This window comes from Chenopodium album, chromosome 26 (genome assembly GCF_948465745.1).
Source record: "Chenopodium album chromosome 26, dcCheAlbu1.1, whole genome shotgun sequence".
NCBI lineage: Eukaryota > Viridiplantae > Streptophyta > Magnoliopsida > Caryophyllales > Amaranthaceae > Chenopodium > Chenopodium album.
Genome location: NC_137859.1, coordinates 14,400,548 through 14,422,403, shown reverse-complemented (window position 1 = coordinate 14,422,403; position 21,856 = coordinate 14,400,548). Strand labels below are relative to the sequence as shown.

General features: G+C 34.3%; 2 protein-coding genes across 2 annotated transcripts; both read right to left on the bottom strand.

The window, feature by feature from the left end:
* Window positions 1-134: 134 nt before the first annotated feature.
* Window positions 135-1,415, bottom strand: LOC145616870 (uncharacterized). The gene is made up of 3 exons (XM_081671589.1): window positions 1,338-1,415; window positions 647-724; window positions 135-572 (listed from the first exon to the last, which is right to left on the bottom strand). Exons 1-3 carry the CDS (start codon window positions 1,413-1,415, stop codon window positions 135-137), a joined length of 594 nt encoding a protein of 197 aa, XP_081527715.1.
* A 4,195-nt stretch (window positions 1,416-5,610) lies between these two features.
* On the bottom strand, window positions 5,611-19,088 carry LOC145616869 (nodulin homeobox-like). Its single transcript, XM_081671588.1, has 17 exons — window positions 19,083-19,088; window positions 16,845-16,970; window positions 13,301-13,459; window positions 12,598-12,675; window positions 11,649-11,777; window positions 11,308-11,526; window positions 10,481-10,612; window positions 10,212-10,307; window positions 9,958-10,119; window positions 9,399-9,690; window positions 9,145-9,270; window positions 8,992-9,061; window positions 8,659-8,722; window positions 8,024-8,560; window positions 7,892-7,926; window positions 6,734-6,832; window positions 5,611-5,833 (listed from the first exon to the last, which is right to left on the bottom strand). The coding sequence occupies exons 1-17, from the start codon at window positions 19,086-19,088 to the stop codon at window positions 5,611-5,613; spliced, it is 2,553 nt and encodes an 850-aa protein (XP_081527714.1).
* Between the last annotated feature and the right edge of the window lie 2,768 nt (window positions 19,089-21,856).

Genomic DNA, 21,856 nt, shown 5'->3' with positions numbered 1-21,856 from the left:
GATAGAAAGAGTTCTCCAAGAGTTGTTCTGACTTCCGAGCAAAGAGTTAGTCATGTCATCATGTGTCACTCATGCAGCAGGAAGGCCAGTCTCACAGAAGGCAAGCTTGATACCGGCAACTATGTAGCCAAAAGCTAATGAACCGGAGGAAAGATGCGGGAGTAATTAGAATTGACAGATCCCTGAATGTACTTCTTTCGATCGTTTGTATCAGGAATCCAATTAATTTCACTCATGTTGGGTGTTTCAACATAGGACAATGTAAATTCACCTGCCTTCTGAATCTTCCCTCTCTTGCCTGCTCTCAGCAATAGGTTTTTACGCTGGTAAGAAAATATGCCATTGGAGAGGTGGATGATATCACCTGTCTGGAAAAAATCACATTTCTGTCCCCAAAGCTGAAAATGAACTGCAGCAGTCTCGTCTGCCACAAGTGCCAAACAAGTCTTGTGTTGGCCTTCCACAGATATCTTGCCTTTATCCAACAGTATGAATCTAGTGTCTATATTGTTTGATGCAGCTGGTTTAATGTCCTTCAAGAGCACCATCTTAACAATGAGTTTGGTACCTATCTGCAGAAACGTAACACTATGTTAAGACTGCATAAAATTCTCTGTTATCCTCATGGACCTCAATGACCACAAACACAATCATTAGCAGCACGTATTAAGCCCTTCCATCCACTTCCACCCACCTTCAACCCCAACACAAGGCCTCCAAAATGCTTAATAAAAAAGAAGACCAAGATATTCACTGGATTAAAAACCCTTTCATTGCTAATTAAAATTAGAACCCTATTAGCAAGTAAAAGCCAAACATGGACGGAAAAAAACTGGAGATATTGAACCAACAAGTCACAAACTGTGAAAATAAGGTGACACTATACACGGAACGGAAATTTCATTGAAGATAATTGAATTGAAGCTAAGCAAAGTAACAAATTACAACCCAAAAAAGTCTATATGACAATTTATCAAACTTGTGGGCAGTTTTTAAAAAAATTGAATTTGCATAGTTGATTCCACAATATATACCACATTTGTTCAACTCATCATTTTTTTTTTATTCTTCCATCTTATTCAAGCAATATGAACTTAAAAAAATATTCCTAACATTTTAAGTTATGAGGCAAACAAAACAAAAAGGCAATTTAAATCATAATTAACAATAATACATATGAGGGTCTCCCATAAATACTTTCTAATGGTTTTTCACTCATAAGGGTAAGGTTACATACATGAGGACCTCCCCAAACCCTTAACTCTCTAATGGCTTTAACGATTGTCAATGTATATCTTTTTTTTTTGAAAGAGTCAATGTATATGTTTAATATGTACCTTTAACGGTAAATTATAGCCTGAGCTATGTAATTTATGCTGAAAAGACCGGGACTTGCGAGTTATAGCATCATACATGTCTAAAATTTACATTTATGTGTATCTCTTTAGCACAAGTAAAAGTCTATATGAACATATTCCGCCGGCCCTTTCATTAAAATGAAGCATGGTTTTACAGCTAACTTTTTTAATAATGAATGTAATAATAGTGTAATACAGCTCAAAATTCAACTGATTGGGTGAGCATAAGCAAGAATTATATGGTAATTTACACAGCTTGGACTACTTTACTTCATAGTATATCTCAATGTTTTAATAACTAAGTTAGTTATAATTACTCACTTGTAATATTCAATTTTGTCAAATTTTGATTTCTATAAGTGACAAGAAGGTGGTAGTTTCACAAAATTTTCAAACTTCTATGCCAATCTCGCTCATATTCCTACAAATCATCATCATCATACAAATATAAGCAAAAATTACAAGATTTGAAGTTCAAATTGAAAAATGTAGCGACTTTTATGTATTCTACAGAACTTTTTCTGCCAAGAACCCTCTTTAATAATCAAGAACAACATAGAGAGGCAACTCAAAAACCCAAATAATTCAAAATACAATAAATCAAAACTTCGCAATCCTTAAGACCCTAATCTCTTATGAAACTCAGGAAGCTGACTCCATTGTAAATTTGTAACTTCTAGCTTTTATACAATAAATCAATTACACACAAAATGACAATAATCAATAAAGAAATCAAATCAATTTTATATCAATCATCAAATCAAAAATCCCAACAACCAAAAATCTAACTCCACAAATTCAAAATCAATTATATTTCAAATTAGCAAAATAGCAATTATCATATATCAATTAAAAAATAGATTGAACTTACAATCTTACAATGTATCGGGCACTCGGAAGCTCAGACTGCAGTCCTCCGGTCAGGTGTCGTGGGCGGTGGGACGCTGCAGTGGCGTACCAGGAGTTAAGTTTGGGAATTTCGGGGAAAAAGTAAATTAGAAAATGCTTTGGGCTGCTGTTCGTAGAATATCTGTGGGGTGGGACGTGGAAACTGCAGAGGCAGCTGCTGCCCGGTTTGCTTGTCAGATGGCAAACAGGCTTGGTTACTCTCGGGTGTGGATTGAAGGTGATGCTTTAACAGTGATTAACACCATTAATGGTTGCTCTCATGGTTGGTCCCCTATTTGGCTTATCTATGATGATATACGCTTACTAGCTAAATCTTTTGATGTTTGTAGTTTCACTCATGTAAAAAGACCGGGAAATGTAGCTCACAACGTAGCAAGGTGGGATACTAACAATTGTAACGAACGAGTCTATATGGGTTCGTTTCCTCAAGGTCTCTTAACCTTGGCCGAACTCGACTTTACTTAATCAATATATTGCTCTGTTTACATTAAAAAAAAAAAAAACGAGTGAAGAGTGGAAGTCTGAAAAAAAAATAAAATAATGAGGCTTTGAGAGGTCGAACTGTGATCTCCGCTAGCCCATTAATTACATAGAATGCAAGGAAAAAATAACTACCGAGGATGTAAACGGAGCAAGACCATCCCCGTGGCTAATTCCCACCCAAGACCCACCTAATTCCCACTCAAGACCCACCCAAAACCCACTTAATCCCCACCTCCCTACAACAATACTACATAATATAATTTACAATTTATTATATTATTTCACATAATATCTATATCTATACTATATATTAAAAGGCTTTACAAGAAACGGTGCCATGTGACACTCTTCAACGTATATGACACCATGTGACAATGTTAGCCACATCACTATTCAAAATACATGCGACATGTAAGTTTGCAACTATTTAACAAAATAAATAAATTAGGTTACATCTCAACTAACTTTTATTAGTGTTTTTAAATACACATAATTAACATTATATATTTCTTTCAAATTAGAGGTTATTTAATTTATTTATTCTTCATAAGATTAGAAAATAAATACATATGAAGTAAAAAAAAACCGTAACATCCGAGGTAATGTCCAGATCACACACTAGCTATACAAACAGTTGAACATAATTATCAAATTAAAGAAGTATAAAGTACAAATTAGCAATCCGGGGATTCGCCCGGGACACACACTAGTGTTTTTTTTTTTTTTTTTTTTTTTAGTAAAATAGAATAAAGGGATAGGGAGGCTATGGGCTGGTGGGGCGAGGTGGGTAGAAAGTGGGGTTAGGGATGGGGCGGGTACAATTGAAATTCACCCCTGCCCCATTACCAAGGTTAAATATGGTTTTTTTTCGCCATCCCCGTCCCACCACCCGCCAAACCAAGACCCATCCCCGCCCCACTAGGGTGGGGATGGGGCGTGTGTCTTACTTCACTGCCCCACACACCAATATCTTGTTTTACATAACACAAATTTATGAGGGAATTATATCAAATATATCATTCTTCACATATTTAATGTTAGTTTCTTTAATATTTTAACTAGTGTTAAACCCGAGCGATGTCTAAGATCAATGCTTTAAATATTATTGAATTACAGTTTTTATGTGGTATAATTTATGTAGATGAATTTGACTTGTAATTTTATTTTTCGATTATATATATAAGGTGCATAAGGACTAAGGAGCCCCCTCCTATCATAGGAGGGGGGATGAGGTTCGAACCCCCATCACACCGGATGGATGGGGGGGGGGGGATTGGGGGAGGGAGCGGTCCCTCCATCTCCTAGATCCTCTTATTTTTTGATATATGTAATAATCTTAAGTACATCTATTAAGTTTAGATTTAATTTAAGAAAACATTTTAAAGTACAAAAAAATAAATACACTCTCATGGTCTACATAAGCTATATTTAAGAAGAGTAAATAAACAAAATTATTAGATAGCAAATATGGTATGACCCAAGCTCAATTCTTGACATAAACATTTTAAAATTGGAGAAAATACAAGTTTATCACCTTGATAAACAACTGTTGTTTATCATAGTGGCAATTTTGTAAATAAATATCAAAAATAAAACATTGTTCATGGTAGAACCGCTAAAACCGGGCAAGCCTCTTATAATTGACATTGGATGCATGATGTGGCATCTTGTTGGTGGAATGGAAAGTGACACATGACATGTCTCCTTGATTTAGAATGCATTTAATATACAGTGTAGATATAGATGTTTAAAATTTATTTTTAATTATATTATTGGTTAGTTAGGAATTCGATGTACCTTGGTAATGATAAAAATTACATTCACTTTTATATGTGGCTGGTCACACCTATGTGCCCAATTATCATGGGGATTACTTTGCTAGTGTTATAGGGGTTACTCAGTTAGTGTTACAAGGGTTGTTTTGTCAGTGTTATTGGGGTTACTTGGTTAGTGTTTCATGGTTTTTTTTTGAGCGGTCACATATATGGTGTGGCCAGCTGCACATAAAACATGATGTTTAAATTATATAGTAAAATTGTAATGACTAAAATTAACATTGACGAGAATATTCAATTAAAAAATTGAAAAATAAATAGTAAATCAGCTTGAAAAATTAGATATTACTAATAACACATAAATAAATTAAATAAAAAAAATGTTCTTACACCCATTATTAGGTTGACCTGAACCCGAAAACACTAGTCAGAGTTGAGCAATTTATGACCCAGGACCCTAAAATTATACGTCCCGAAATGACTAGTGACCCAAATCCAACCTAACAAACTGTCAAATTTTAGGAGTTGAGTTTTTTTTTTTTTTTATTTTTTTTTATTTTTATTTTTTTTTATTTTTTTTTATTTGCTTTTTATGAAGATTTTAGGAGAAAGAGGAGCGTAACTGGCTTTCTGCAGCCATTTGACACATAATCTTACCTAAAACATTGTATGCGATCTAACTCAAATACTCTTAAACGCCAAATAAATAGTGAAAATGGTAATGCTCACTGGTATAAGATGTAGGAGCTGTACAACAGGGTCGAACTCTTAAGCATACGTGATAATTATTCTAGGATATCATCAAAGATCAGTCATGTTAAAATGCCATTGTTAAGAGCACACCTTTTCAATAAAAGATAATTTACAAGAAATGGAGCTTAACTTTTAAAAAGAGCACCCACCAAATCCTATTAGTTTGTTTCTGCCAAATTTGTGGCTCTGCCTTGTCTTGGATCAGCATTACCAACTACTTCTACTTAAAAACACCCTCCTAGACATCTCCCCTTTGTAAAAGAGACAACATATATGACACTCTCTAGTCTCAATGGCTTGATCGAGTATTCGACCATGATCCCATAGCACTCTCATAGTCCCAATCTTAACTCCGCTTGTTCACATGTGGCTCCAGCTTCGCTACATGGTTGGGGAGGCCTTATAATTCTCTCAGACCTAAGTTCTGTAATATCTATAATACAAGTTATAGTATCTGACAGATTGCAGCCATGCCATTCACCTTCTACTTGATACATACAGTTCCTATCAATGTCTAGCTCTAGGGTATCGGTAAGTAGTAACAGCTTGAACTGCCTGAAAGGTTACACAATTCCTATCTGTAGCCAGACCTTCATTTTGGATGCTTAATCTGCTTGAACTTTTAGGGTGGGAAGTCTCAAGACTTGGGTTCATATTTAATCCTGAAGTGTGTCTCAGGACAATCTGAAGTTGTCTGCACAAGGGGCCTAAATTGTGCGTCAGCTATAACATTCTCTTCAAATAATAGGAGACCATCATTGGTGTAGGGCTCGGATAGGGGTCACTACGACACTCACAATGTCACACACAAGACAATTAACCAAGCAACAATTCAATCTAATCAACCTAAATTCTCACACAACCAATCACCACATAAAAACAGCAATATTACAGTAGCAAACCCAACAATAATAGGAAGAAATGATAACAAATAGTACAACACACATGATTATACGTGGAAAGCCCCTTCGACCTGAAAGATAAAAATCACAAGACCGTTTAAGGAGTTCCCCCTATACTTTTCTTATTGATAATAGAGGGAAAAAGAACCCTAAATCAGTCTACAAAGGATTCACAACCCACCATCAATCACCACAAACAATAAGAGATAAAAAATAGAGAACAAAAGGTTTGGAGAAAAACATCAGGTTTATTTAGCAGTAATTCTGATCAAACCAAAGCTAAAATTGACAATCTGTCCATCCAAAATGAAGATCTTGAAGTCAAGAACAATCGGTTCAAATTTGAGAGCTGCCCTGAAAAAGAATGGATGCACTCCTTGAAAACCCTCAGTGTGCTCTCTTGCAATATTCTGATTTTGGTATGTTAGCTATTGCTTTCACTCACCCACCCTTACTTTCACCAAGGGTACTAGCACTAGGCTTACTCAATAAGTTACAAGTTAAGTCCCTAAATTGGACTTACCCCAAACAAGTAAAATGTCATAGGATGGACCAAGCAAATGGACCAAAGGATAAACAAATTTTACTACTACTTGTGCTGGACCCATCACGCTTGGCTGCGCGTGCAAGCTTTGCTCTCCTGTTGTTCAACCTGTTTACAAGAAACACTACCTTAATAAATTTTAACTTATACATAGCTGAAGATTTTTATAACTAATTTTTTTTCACTTTTAGGCTAAACTAGTTTAAACCCATGCATGGATTATTTAGATATTTTTATGTAAAATAATTATCAATATTTTTTATTCAAAAAGTATAATCATAATCTCTTTAATTAATTTTGAAAGAAATAAGGAAAACTTTTGTATACAACCCGGTTTTCAGTAATTTACTGTACATCGGGTACACTTTTGTCGGATTTAGTGTCACTTTTGTCAAATTTAGTGTCACTTTTGTCAAATTTATCAATGAAGCATAAATAAATCTTATATATGACAGGGTAACTTTTGTGCGTTCTAGTGTAACTTTTGCATTTTTTATTGTTACTTTATAACGGATGTTCAGTAATTTACTGAACATCCGTTTTATTTAAAAGTTTGTGAAGAAATAATGTATTTATTTAATCTTAGAATTTGTGAGGAAATAAAAAGGAAAAAAACAATGATGATGTCAAAAATAGTTTTGGCGGGAAAAATTTTCATGAAAAGTTGACATGTGTCCCTTCATGACGTCAGCATGTTTTGTTTTAGTAATAGTTAATAGATATCTGTGTGGTAAATATTACCTAGTATGTGATTGAATTTCTTGAATTGTTTGAGTAGAAAAATCACAAAATCATCAATCATAATTTCTTGATTGATCCTCATTTTTTTTTGGGTATAATCTATCAAGGTTTTATCAGATAAAAAATCACAAAATCATCAATTATAATTTCTTGATTTATCCTCATTATTTTAGGTAAGTGCCTATATGCACTTAAGATTCCATACTAAACCAATTGGTGAATAATCTCTCCTCTTTCTCCGATGTAGGACACTAACAAGTGGGTTTACAATAGGTTTGAACAAGCATCTTAATAAACTAGTTGAACAAAGCAAGATAAAAAACTAAAGAGAAAACAGGCGTCTCTAATGCTCAATAAGCAACACAGACAGATAATGTAGTCAATAATGTATATACACTCCTGAAAGGTAAATTAAAATTGGCTCACCAATTTTTTAGCTGTGTAGATGTGATTTCTGAACCCTGCAAGAACCACAAAAAGTCACACATAAAAACCATCTATCAACGCATAATAACGTCAAATGATTATAAAAAAACAACATAGCTTATATTCTCTTACATGTAAAGTTAATCTGTCAGCCCATGATTGTAAAGAAGCTATGTTCTTATGGATATCAGGTTCATCCTGCAGCACCCTTTCAATTAACGATTTTTGTTTATCGTTCATTATGTCTCTCTTACGTTTCCTTTCTTCGCCATGTACACTTTCAATCCTTTCATCTTGTAGAGCACCTCCAACTACACTCCTATGGAAATGCTCATTTGGCGTAGTATTTTCATCATCACCAACATTCTCACTGGGGTTATGTCCTCTTGTAGTGCTTGAATCTGATTCACTACTTGTCTCTAAATTATGAATCTCCTTCTCAGTCTCGACTATACACTCAGCTAAAGCTTTGATAGATTTACCTTTACACGTCTTCTGATCATGCTTTGCACCATCAACTTCAACAATAGCATCAACGTTGATAATGTAAGAATCGTCCACTCCTGGAAAAACTGAATTACCTTCTCTCAGTTTAGAGTGTCGCGTCTTATGATCATAACCAACATTTCCTTGAAGAGAAGCTGTACAACCTCTAGAATATTGAAGTTCCTAACAACAATTATAACAACTGTCAAGAATTATGCAGCCAAAGATAGGTAGGTCAAGTTTGCAAACAGTTCCATTTCATGTCAAAGATACACATTTACCAGTCTTCTATTGACTTCATAATCAACCAGGCCAATAAGTGACTGCAATCGAAAGGAAAAAAGCCTGCAACCAAGAAACGGAATTAATGATTTAGTTAACATAATGTCTTTATGGTTTATGACTCTTTGCTTTGAGCTAGAATTCATCTCCACATTGGCATATTTGACTAAAGATAACCAAAACAACGCGCTAGGAAGAATTAACATAGATCAATCAGATTAAATATATGTTTGGATGTAGATTAAGAGAACTGATTAAGAAAATAGAAACACAAGGAGCAAATTCATGGGTACTAGATCATTCAGCACACTACATGCAAGACGCGAAATTACCTTAATAGTTGTACATCCTCCTCATTAAGAAAAGTGGGTATTAAGGATTCTGCATGACTCAATAATGAACCTACACAAATTATACCAGGTACTCATAAATTATGCAGAAGTTTTTATATCAAAAAGTGAAAGAGGTGGTCAGGTTATAGTTACGGAGATTCTTGCATATAGTAGCAGCTTTTTGAGTTGCAGAGATGAATGTAAATCCAGCTTGTGGATCACGCCAATCCATCTTCAGACGTTCAAGAAACTTGTGAAGAAACAAATTCCTTTCCTGCTCTGTAATTTAGGGTGAAAGCGCAAGCTAGATTGTTAACTACAAATAGTATAATAAATTGAATTCTCAGATGAATGCTTTTGATGTACATGAAAAAAAAAAAAAAAAAAAATTCCACTAAGAAATTAACCTTTGCAAATCTTAGGCACAAAACAATGAAGATTGGAAATCACTTTAACCAAGAGAGAAGTTCGTTGAAGGGCATAAGATGCTTGGGCATTGTTGGTTGGAATATAGTTTGATTCATATGGTTTTACATGTATCGTACATGGTGTTGAAGACGAGTCCAGAATCCACCCAACCATAGTAAAAGGCTCATATTCCAGTGTAGCATCTTCTTCCTTTAGAGGAAAGGCAGATGAACACCAACTAGCTAAAAACTGTTGGTAAGGAATTAATAAGATCGCTCCCAGCACTTCAGCCTGGAGAAAAAAATGATGTTTATGATGCGAATGGAAATTTAGGCATCAAATGGAATATATAAATTCAGAGTTATTTATAAGACAATTAACATAGAAGTACAATAAGTTTGAAACATGTTATATAGCAAATTTGGTCCCTAATGCTGCAAATAACCGTGTACTGACATGCCAAGTATCAACTGAAAACCACCAAGGGTAGAGGAAGCCATGTGATAAGTGCACTGTTGAATAACTAATAAAACAATAAGGCATTGCAAGAGAGCTCACGAAATATGTTGTAATGTAGGAACGAAAATTTGAGTCATCAGAGAAGATATCTGTCAGGCGCAATGTATTGAGCTGCAAAAGCCCACTTGGGTATGTTATACCCGAGTGATTCTCCAGCAATTTATGATCTCTGTTGAGCATGGTCTTCAGTAATGTAATAACCTAGATCAATACATGGCTCATTAGCAAAGTACCTTGTAAACCCTTGGTTCTGCAAGGCATATGTGACTAATGTATATTGCTTTAAAAATTACCTCTCTAACAACACACTTTGCAAGCTCCAGGCTTTTGGGAATGCTGGCAACCTCATCCAGATAAGACACGCTTTCTGATTCACAAAGATCCAACAACTGCAAAAAGCCAATATTTCTTAAGTCAAATTAGTAGCCCTCTTAGCAATTGCAAATCTGAAGTACACTGGTTACCATTTGAAGCCAAACTACGGATACTGAACTAACAGATTTGCAATAATAAGTCCAATTCTAGAGGATCATTTGGAGAAATCTAAACTTTTTGGACTCACAATTGATAGAACTCGAGCTTTTAGCCTAGAAATAACAGCTACCACTACAAGAGGCTCCTTGAGAAATGGTGAGATATTCAATTTCAAGGTAGCTTGAACAAGACGAAGGATTCCTCCCTTTCTACACAACTCCTACATAATTGATACACAATACCAGACTTTGTTAAAAAGATTAAATCATGGTGCTACAAAAATGACATAATACACATATGCAAGAAAATCACTTCAAACAAATATTAGAAGGATTACACAAATTCCTTTTAAGGTACAAGATTTCTTTCTTTTTTCATTCATTTTACTTAATAAACTGATGTCTGATCCTTCTAAATCATAACATAAAACTTCGTCATGGTCAAAGCTTCCTCAATACGTACCTTGACAAAAACGTAGACTAGATAAGAACACTGGAAAAAAAAAAGAGCCAATTAATCATGCTTCCTTTGCAATATTTAACAACCCAGGAAAACACCCAATTGACATCAAAAGGAAGCTAGACACACAACGCTATAGCACAGATCTCAACTAGCAATTAGTCATTTAAATTAAATGTTTGGACATGCCTCGGCAACACCAAACCAAACGAAGCTCATATGTGCCTATTCGAACAGAACACCATAGCTACTTTAATATGAAAATACAATGTTATGCAAATGGAAAGCTCCTTGTTTCTTGTTTAGACGGATGTTACTTGTTAGATGTGGGGTGGTTCTACTTGAACAGTCTACATCTCCCATCTTAAAAGCCAGCCACCAAGCATAATTGGAAGAGAACAGAATAATATAATAGATAATAATAAATGTTAGAAAAAATATAGAAACAATAGAAACCTTATTCCTGAGAAGGTGTTCTCGAAAAGACTTATTTTGGCATAACGACTGGAGAAACTGCAAAGAAGCCTCACATTGCTGGCAACAGAAGTTGACTGCCTTTTCAGTGCCTAGACTAGAATTCGAGTGAAACTCATTCTCCTCTGCTGACAGCTTTATCTGAAGGAAGTTGATATTCACGCGGACAGCTCCAAAGGCCGCATCCATAAATATGTCAACCTGTCAAAGAAAGACTTGTTCAGCCATTTTTAAATGTCAAAATAGTAATAAACCACTACTTGTTAAATTATCAGCTTTGAATTGATTAACAGCAAATTGACGGAGTACAACATACATTATACCTTAGGATGTGCCAGGAGAACATAAGTGAGATCACTCCATTGTGACGAAATGCAAGCAGTGAGTAGATACATACTGCAAGGTACAAGTGCCGAGTACAAAAGTGGCATAGCACCAGAAAAACTGTATCCCTAGATCATGCAAGAGAAAATAAAATATCACATATCAGTTGCATAATTGAATATTCTAATAAATAAATAAATACAGAAGCTCAAAATTGCTTCCTAGTAAACAACTATTCATTATTCGAAATTTCAGTTAGCACCCTTGTGGTTATGAAGCATTGCACTGATTGATTAATAAGTACTAAATAACAGAATGTGGATCCAAAGTGGTGTAAGAGGGGAGGCCACACCAATATCACTAATAATCTCCACCATAATAACCAATCCTATTACTAGAAACACCCAACTCTGCCACACCAGAACTACGACCACCACCTAGCAACACCAGTAGCCACTTTGAAAGAAAGACGATTCCAAATCAAGAATTTTCACTTCTGCCGTATGTATCAATCATTTAAGCTAGCTAAAAATTTACAGTGGTCAAATTGGTATAGAGATATATGGTGAATAAGCTTTCCAAAATTTTATTCATCTTGCAAAACATTTTAGAATTTTAGTTAGTTCCTCCATTTTTTAATTTCATTTTCAAATACGTTGTTTTAATTTAAAAACATAACCCTGTATAACTTGATACGCCATATGGTGTAACTTTCATAATCAGAAGGCAGAAGGATGGGATGCACTGACTTAGATTTTCTGTTTCACTTAAGTTCTTTTTCATTATATACATTACACATTTTATTGATGTTCAAATAAGGCCACCAAATGCTAATAACTTAAGCAGAACATATACCACAAGTTTTATTAGGATGATAACCCAAAATGAGAATTTGATGTAGAATTTTCATCATGAACATAATTAATCGAGTTAATGAAGGTAGAGAACCTGTTTACAGCAGAAAATAAGTAAATAGAACACCAAATCAAGCAGCTGTTCTGACACTTTCACATCGTCGAGCAAGATCTGTAGAATAAAAGAACTATTAACACACATAAGAACAAGCACAAATTCATATTTATGTGTTTATAAGCTACACCTAAAAGAGCTATAGTACAACTGGACCACAACTCAAAACATATACAGGAAATATAGTACATTGAGAGTCCACATATAATAGAGAAAAGAAAATACAAGTGCATCTATGAGATACACAATTATTGTCTATCACATAGCATTTTTGTAGATAAATCAATAACTTTTTCTTTAAAAGCCAGTCCCACAGTTATGATGACTAGATAAAATTATTGATTTACTAACCAAAATGTCATGATTTTGTTTATCACGTATATTAACCCGAGCTTCCTCCATATAATAAAATGTACGAAATGCAGAAAAACAGTAAGTAGTTAAGATTAGAGGACGAAAATGGAGAAATCATTACCATGCTAACTCAATGTCTTAGTATGATTAACATACTGAAATAGTCTAAATTGGCTTAATTTCCCTCCAAAAACTCATTTAAATGAAGAAAGCATATTAGCCAAAGGATTATTGGGCACCTCTTAAAATAGTAAGTAAGAACATTTATATGGGACAAAAGAAGTATACAATTGAAAGGTTGCATATTAACCAAAATGTTACTACTGACCTGTTTAAGCTTAGAGTGTCGAGTAGCTATTTCACATAAAGAATATAAAAGCCGAAGTCCAGATAATAAATATTTCAATGAGGCTTCGTCTCCTTGAGAGGACAAAAGCACAGCAGTAAGGTGCGAAGGAAGGTCTCGAGCGAGTTTGTCCATATCAATCTGAAAAAAAAATCCCCTCCATTTCAAACATGTAGCACATAATTTGGCCCATTTTCAACCTTGGGAAATTTGTCAAAGAGTGTGGAGTGATGTAACTTCGAATGATTTATTGATCTAACGGTGTGTTTGGATAGAGAAACGGAGGGAAAAGAAGGGGAGGGAAGGGAAGGGGTGGAAAAGGAAAGGGGGGAAGGGAAGAACGATGAGTTTTCCTTCCAAATCTCTCTAATTGCTAAGAGATCAATTTCTTATAATTTAATCCCTACATTACTCTCCCTTCCAATCCCTTCCTTCTTGCTATTCAAATGAAAGACATTTCATCCCTCCATTTTCCTTCCCTTCCTTTCCTTCAATTCAAATAATGTAGAAGTGTTAGTTTATAAATAAAGAAAATTCTTTTGAAAGTTACACACTGTAACCTTCACTACTATTTTGTATCCATAGTGACCTTGCCATTTTCCTACCATTAATGCTCACTGGTAGTGGGGCCCCTTTGTACTTTATAATTTTTTTTTCTCGATTTGAGTGCTAAAAAAGTCATTTAAACCTTAAGAAATCAAAGTGATCTTGAATGTGGCAAAAAAGTAAACATAAAAGCCCTGTTTTGTGAAATTTATTTTTGAACTGTAAAAATCTTAATTCAAAATCAAGGCTTTTACTTTTTTTTTTTTTTTTGGCAAATCCAAGCTCAATTTGAATTCATAAAGGTCAAAGTGGCCCCCTAAAACCTTTAATGGAATTTTTTTTAGCATGAATCGAGAAAAAAAATTAAAACTGCAAAGCGGGCCCATTAACGGTGACCGCTAACGGTATAGTAACGACAAGATCACTATTGATAGACAATTGTACTTGAAGGCTACACTGTGTAACTTTTAAAAGGATGGATCACAACTTGGAAAATACAATACTAAAGGGTTATAAACTTACAGTGTAAAATAGGCCATTGTAACCTTTCTATAATTGATTTTTTTCGGGAGGCGAATGCACGATGCTCCGTGCATTCGATTTTTTTAAAAAAATGAACATATAGTTGTTCTATAAAGAACATATAGTTGTTTTGTAAAGAACATATAGCTATTTCATAAAGAACATTACATATAATTGTTTTGTAATGAACATATAGTTGTTTTGCAAAGAATATATAGCCAATTTGTAAAAAAAAAAAACATCCAGCTTTATGTTCTTTATATATATCTAAAGATCATCCATAATATTAATATAGAACTTTATAATATAATGTAATGAACATTATTTTTATTCAACCATCATACTCTAAAGACAAAATTCAAAGAACATTTCAAAATAAACAATTAACATTATGTCACAAATAAAAGTACATTATACTGACAATCAAAAAAATGGAGATAAAGAATATTATTTAACAGCATGCATGTTATGTTCTTTACAATTCTATAACACGTCATTTTCATTTTAACTAAATATTCTTTACATCTTTCATCTCTATACAATATTCTTTCCTTTTTTTTTTTTTTTTTTTTTTTTTTTTTTGTTTTTTTGTTTTTTTTTTTGTGTAACGTATGTCACTTGACAAAACCAATACATGTCATGGACTCATGGTACATTTCGATGTAGTCCTACCTTTAATTCTTTATTAAAGCTGTAAATATACTATACTCAGTAGAATTTAAGAAGAAAATTGAACCACTCCTTAAATTGAGGCCATTTTTGAATTTTCTAGAACAATTTGAAACTAAGGGAGGTTATGAATATTACCTCCTTTCTTACTTCATCCGCCCCCAAATAAGGGTCTGTTCACATTTATTGAACTGAGCTGAACTGAACTAAACTGAGCTGATTGAAGTTGAACTAACTCAACTGAGCTGAAATGAATATTTTATGTGAAAGGGAAATTAAGAGCTGAACTGAACTGATTGGAGCTGAACTGAACTGAACTGATTGGAGCTGAATTAAACTGAAATTAAGTAAATGTGAACAGGCCCTAAGTCTTACTCCATCTACTACCTTCTTTCTTTTTAGTTGTAATAAAATGATATTATTTGTGAGATATAAAAAATTTATAACAAAAAATAAACATAAAAAATAATAATTTTGTCCCTATATAAAAGTTTTTTTTTCACCTCTATTTTTTTTAGATAATTCTTGATGGTGAGCCATAGCTTGTGAGACACGGAAATGGTGACGCTCTTGAAAATGAACTATACAAATTGACCCTATTTAAGAAATTTATTCCACTTAACCTTATTTCATAGATAGTGAATTAAAATTAATTATGGTTAGATTTATTTTTTTTTAAAAGAAAAATAATTAATCCAACCTCCAACCCAGCCACCCCCGGCCACCATCACCTCCACTCTCACCTGCTGCCCCAGCCACTCTCTTCCCCTCCCCTTCACTACCAGCGCCCAGGCTCCCCCCACCGGCGACCCTACCCAATATCCCAGCCCCCACCTCAACCCTTCACCCCTCTGATTTCCCGACCGCCACCCACCCAAAACCCCAAACCCTGGCCATCGCTCCTCCCTCTCGATCCTATGACCACGACCACCGCCCACCCAGAATGCCAAACCCACGTCCCCCCTACCTTTCTCCTCCGCCTAGATCAAAACCTAAACCCACGACCTTCCATCTCTCTGCTATGCCAAGACTCAAACCACAACCCATGAAGCCATGACCCAAACCACCTCAATTAGGATTTGGACTGAGGTGGGGTTAGGGTTTCGGTAGGGATGAAGGTGAAAATAAAGTTATAAGTATGGTAAATTTATTAAATAAGGTAATTTTGTATAATTTATTTTCAGGGTAATCATCATTTTTGAGATTTCGTGTCTCAAAAATTGAGGGTCACAAATGAAATTTCTCTCTTTTTTTGTTTTGTTTTTCATTTTTATTTTATTTTATTTGTTGTTGTTGTTGTTATTACGTGTGTGTGATCAATCAAACCCACATTTCTTCACTTAAGTATTGTTTGGTTGACAAAAGAATTGATTTCTTATAGGCTTTTGTATTTCATGGGAATTAAAAACTCACATCAAATTTCCTAGGAATTAACTAAACTTGTGTAGTTTATATATAGCCATATAGGTACTCGTACTTAAAAATCATGGGAATTTTGAGTTACCCAAGAGACCTTGGTAATCAAATTTCCATGTTTTGTGGAAATTGAAATTTTCATGTTTTATACTTTCTATATTCTCACTTTTTATGGTCTACCATACAAGTCCCTTATTTTCAAATTCATAAAACTTTTAAAATATTTCTAGCTATTTTTTTATGTGTAACCAAACAACACTTTATAATCTATATTTTGTCACTTTTAATCAATCAAACCCCATCTTACCAAACCCCAGTATCTTAATTTTATTCACCTTTTACAAAAATGTGAGAATTAAGATAGTTGTCTCACCTGCAGAGATAAATTATTTGCTGTAATATGGATAATCGAGAAGTTTTCAGAGTCCTTTAACAGCTTACTGAGGTCCTGAGAGTGAAATCTCTGGAACTCTTTTACTTTTGTGATCATGTCAATATCCTGCAAAACATTGAAGTGTCATACATTTTGAAGGGACAAAGAAGCAAGGTACTAATGAAAAAAATACTTGGAAAAAAAATATAAAAAAACTGCATAAACTAGTAGCTTTTAAGTCAATATGCTGCCTATAAATGCAAATGGAATGGATCTACATGAACCCACAAACTAGTGACTAATGTGATTATTTTTTATTTTCATTTTTTTATATAGAGTGACTAATGTGACTTAACTTTTATTCTCTTATTCTCGTGCCACATTTATAGAGAGGGTAATAGAGTTGTAGACTATGTTGATTCTTTGGGTCATTTTATGCAAGCTCACCAAGATATCGATCCGTTCATAGATAATAAATTTTTTATTTTTTTTTTATTTTTTCTGATAAGTTAGGCTAGTTATAGTCTTGAGAGAAGACTATCTAACTTCTTGTATTGTTTACCTTTCCATTTAAAAAAAAAAAATTTTGGCTGAGATAGATCACGGGTAGAGGCATGCATGGTATGATGGGTTGATTGCAGATTATATATGCTATGATTGTTATGATGCAAATTTGATTTTAGAGTTGTGAGCTATTACAATAGTCAGACAATTTGAGGCTTTAAATTTAAAACCATTGTTACGGAGACATGGGGAATAATTTATTTCTCAATAGTAAGTAATCATTGACTAACTCACCCCTCAAAACCACCCCTAACCAGTGCTGTCTTGGACATTTTAGGGGCTCGGAGCGAAATCTTTAAAAAGGCCCCTAAATTATGAGAATGTATTTCATAAATTTTAATATTATAAAGTTTACCAAAATTATTGATTATAGTCAGTCCTACGAGCATTTTTTTTAAAAGCAAAGTCTTCAATCAAACCCTCACAAGCTATATTTCCCATACCTCATTTTTTTTATTTAATAAAGAAGAGAAATTAAGTAATTAAAGCTAACATAATTAACTAAAAGAGAAAGTAGAAAAGTAAAAAGGAAAATGAAAGCTCACATAAATTTTTTTTCTAAAAATACAAAAGAAAAAGAAAATTAAGCAAATAAACCAAACCCCTGCTTTAGTGCTTCTTCATTTCCTCCATTTGAACCCCAAAGAAATCACTTAAGCTAACTAAATTAATCTATTGATTCATCTTTAGATTAAAAAGATGCAGTTACACTTGTCATTAGTACTACATTATACAAATTTATCAAAGAACGGTTTTTTTTAAATTTTTTTTTTAATATATATATATATATGTGTATATATATATATGTGGGCCCCACAAAAGGGGGGCCCTGAGCGATCGCTCAATGAGCTCCCCCTAGTAGCCGGCCCTTGCCCCTAACTGGCAGAAACCACCCAACCCATCCCCAAAACCATCCTTCAATTCCCACCCACGACAAACCTCCCTTTTTACTCACAACCCCCCTTGACCACCCACTTGAAAACCCCCTCCAATCCAAGACGCCATCACCACACTCACCCTTTAACCACCTTTAACCACCCCAAACAACACCTAATAAACACAGTCCAAGAAAACCCGTAAGCCCTAATTAACAACAACAACAGAGTCTTAGTCTCAAAATAATTTGAGGCTGGCTAACAAAAATGATCATAAAGAAATTGAAATTTAAACCCACAAACCCTATAATTCGAAAAAAAAAAGCAAACAACAAAACAATAATAACAACAACAACAAGAGCAGCAGCAGCAACAACAACAACAACAACAACAACAATAATAATAATAATAATAAGGACAAATTACTTTAAATAATCCAACCTTTGTCCCATTCTCCCAAAATAAACTAACCTTTGGATTATTCCAGAATAATCCAACCTTTGAACCCCATCTTCCTATATCGAACCCACCAGGTCACCAAGTCGGTATAACCGATTACCTTGCCTACGTGTCACTTTTGTATTGGTTTATTTTTTAATTTTCATCTTTTTTTTTTAACCCACCCCACTTTTTTCCTCTGCCGCTCCTCTCTCTTTCTCCATGGCCACCTCCTTCATCTTCCTCCATGACCACCTCCCTCACTACCACCTTACTTCCTCCCACTTACCCACCAACAACATCATTAGTTCACTATAACCCACAACAACCACTACGAAACCTGCCCCAAATTCCTACCCACCTCCATTTCTGTCACCCCTACCACAAACCCGGCCAAAATCCCCACCCGCCTTCATTTTCGTCACCCTCGAACGCTTTGACCACCACCAACACCAAAATCAGCATAACCACCCCCACCACCACAAACTACTACCCACCCAAATAAACCACGAACCCCAAACCATCCATGGCCACCACTAAAACAACTACCCCACCTTCTCTTGTGTACTCTCTGCTCACTTTCTCCTACTCTCCTTTTCTTTAATTAATTTGAAGCTAATTATTCAAGTACCTTGCAATGTTTTAAGTAATTATGCCATAAGACCAGTGTTGCTCTATGGTAATGTTGGGTTTCTAAGAAAAAGCATATTAAAAAGATGGAGGTTACGGAAATGCGCATTGTTAAGGTGGATGAGTGGAAACACTTTAAGAGATAGAATTAGAAATGAGGTTATTCGCAATAAAGTAGGTGTGGCAAGCATTGCAGATAAACTAAGGGAAAATCGCCTGCGTTGGTTTTAACATGTAAGACGGAGACCCGAGGGTGCACCGGTGCGAAGAGTGGAAGAGTGGGACCATGGAGGAATTAAACGAGGGAGAGGGAAACCAAAAATGATTTGGTTGGAAGGAGTTAGGAAGGATATGAAGTGCATGGATTTACATGAGGATGAAGCTTTGGATTGTAAGGGATGGAGGATAAAGATTTATGTTGATGACTACATGGAACAATCAAATTTGGTTCATGTTAGCCGACCCCACTTTTGGGAATACGGCTTTGATTGATTGATTGATTGATTGATTGATTGAATTCATTAGTTTTGTTGAAGTTGGATCTTTCATAATTATTTTTCACCTGATTTTGAATTATTGTTTGTTTGGTTGAATTCGAAATTAATTTGTGGTGATGGGAAAAGGGGGAAAGTAGTTCTAGTTGTGGCTATGGTGATTAGCTATGGCGGATGTTGGCTATTGTTGTGGGTATTGTTGACGGTGGTGATGCTCAGTGGTGTTGTTGTGGGCTGTAGTGCTGCAAATTTGCGTGGGAGATGTTGTGTGCTATAGTTTGGTTGTGGTGTGGAGCTTTGGGTGGTGGTAAGGGAGGAAGATGGTGGGATGGAGGAGAAATAAAAGGATGACCGGTTAATAATATGGCTCAGGATATTGGGGCAAAGACGTTCGCTAAGGCTCAGGATATTGGTGCTCGTGCAGCTGCTCACTTCTTCAGTAGGATCGGGTTCGCTATAACTAGAGGGGTGGGGCCCAGATTGTATCTCGGCTCCCTACCAATTTCTTGTAAATCGATTGACTATGTAGGTTTTTGAAATTTTAAAATATAGTAATAATAATAATAATTATTATTATTATTACAATAATAATAATAATAATAGTAATAATAATAATAATAGTAATAGTAGTAATAATATTAATAATAATAATGATAATAATAATAATAATAATACTAATAATAATAATAATAATAATAATAATAATAATAATAATAATAATAATAATAATAGCTGCTCACATCTTCAGCAGGATCGGGTTCGCTATAGCTAGAGGGGTGGAGGCCCAGATTGAATCTCGGCTCCCCACCAATTTCTTGTAAATTGATTGACTTTGTAGGTTTTTTGATATTTTCTATAATAATAATAACAATAACAATAATAACAATAACAATAATAATAATAATAATAATAATAATAATAATAACAACTTTAGAACAAAAAAAAAATAATAATAATAAAAATAATGAAGACTTAGGATATGGGTGCTCGTGCGGCTGCTCACATCTTCAGTAGGATTAGGTTCACTATAGCTAGAGGAGCGGGGGGCCCAGATTGTATCTCGGCTCCCCACTAATTTCTTGTAAATCGCTTGACTTTGTAGGTTTTTATTAAAAATAGCAATAACAATAACAATAACAATAACAATAACAATAACAATAATAAAGGAAAATGAAAAAATACCTATTTCAAATTAAATACATTATTTACAAAAAATGGTTGTTACACATTATATGTAACAAATTAGTTCTTTTCTTCTTTTTAAGTTGTCAATTATTTTATCTCTCTCCTCATCACTACATGCATCATTATTTTTCCTCTTTATTCAACACTCACAAACAAATTTTCTGATCTATTAATGACCCATACTTTGTGTCAGGCTTAACTTTACGAGCTATATTGAGGCAACTACACGAAAATCTTAAATCAATATTTGTAAGAGTGAAAGGTAATCCAGTTAAGAAAGAATCATCTCGATTCATTTGCGATCTAGAAAAAGAGTATAAATAAAATGATATCATGTTAATTAAAGTGACTAATAAAGTAAGAAAAATAATTTGTTTGAATAATAAATCAATCGAATTCTCGCGGCAAGGAAATATATTGATTGAATATCTTATCCAATATATTGCTCTAAAAATTAAGATATTGATTCCTTTGCTTAATTGATACAAAGTAATAATTGGTGTATTGTATGATCAAGAAAATGACTCGTGTTGGTACTTTGAATATAGTGTAGTAGTTAGACCTGTCAATCGGGTCTGGTCACTTTAGGTCGGGTTATCTCAGATCATGGGTCGAGAACTTCTGAATTCTAATCTAGTGTTTTTGAGTTTAATTAGGTCATTCCGTAGGAATTTAGGCACTCTAATCAAAATTTCACAAATCTAATTTGTATCACCTAACCAAGATCAATATGCATACATACATAATGAATCACATAAAATATACCTTTGATTCGTGAATTCTACGTTACAAATAGGTTGGAATCCAGGGAGAATATATCCTCAAA

Coding starts and splice junctions, on each gene's coding strand:
- LOC145616869 (XM_081671588.1), bottom strand. Junction 9,062..9,144: donor TACTATATGCAAGAATCTCC/GTAACTATAACC, acceptor TAATTTGTGTAG/GTTCATTATTGAGTCATGCA. Junction 7,927..8,023: donor CTGACAGATTAACTTTACAT/GTAAGAGAATAT, acceptor TGGTTCTTGCAG/GGTTCAGAAATCACATCTAC.
- LOC145616870 (XM_081671589.1), bottom strand. CDS start 1,415: ATGTATGATGCTATAACTCGCAAGTCCCGGTCTTTTCAGCATAAATTA. Junction 725..1,337: donor GCTATAATTTACCGTTAAAG/GTACATATTAAA, acceptor TTTTTTATTAAG/CATTTTGGAGGCCTTGTGTT. Junction 573..646: donor TACGTGCTGCTAATGATTGT/GTTTGTGGTCAT, acceptor ACGTTTCTGCAG/ATAGGTACCAAACTCATTGT.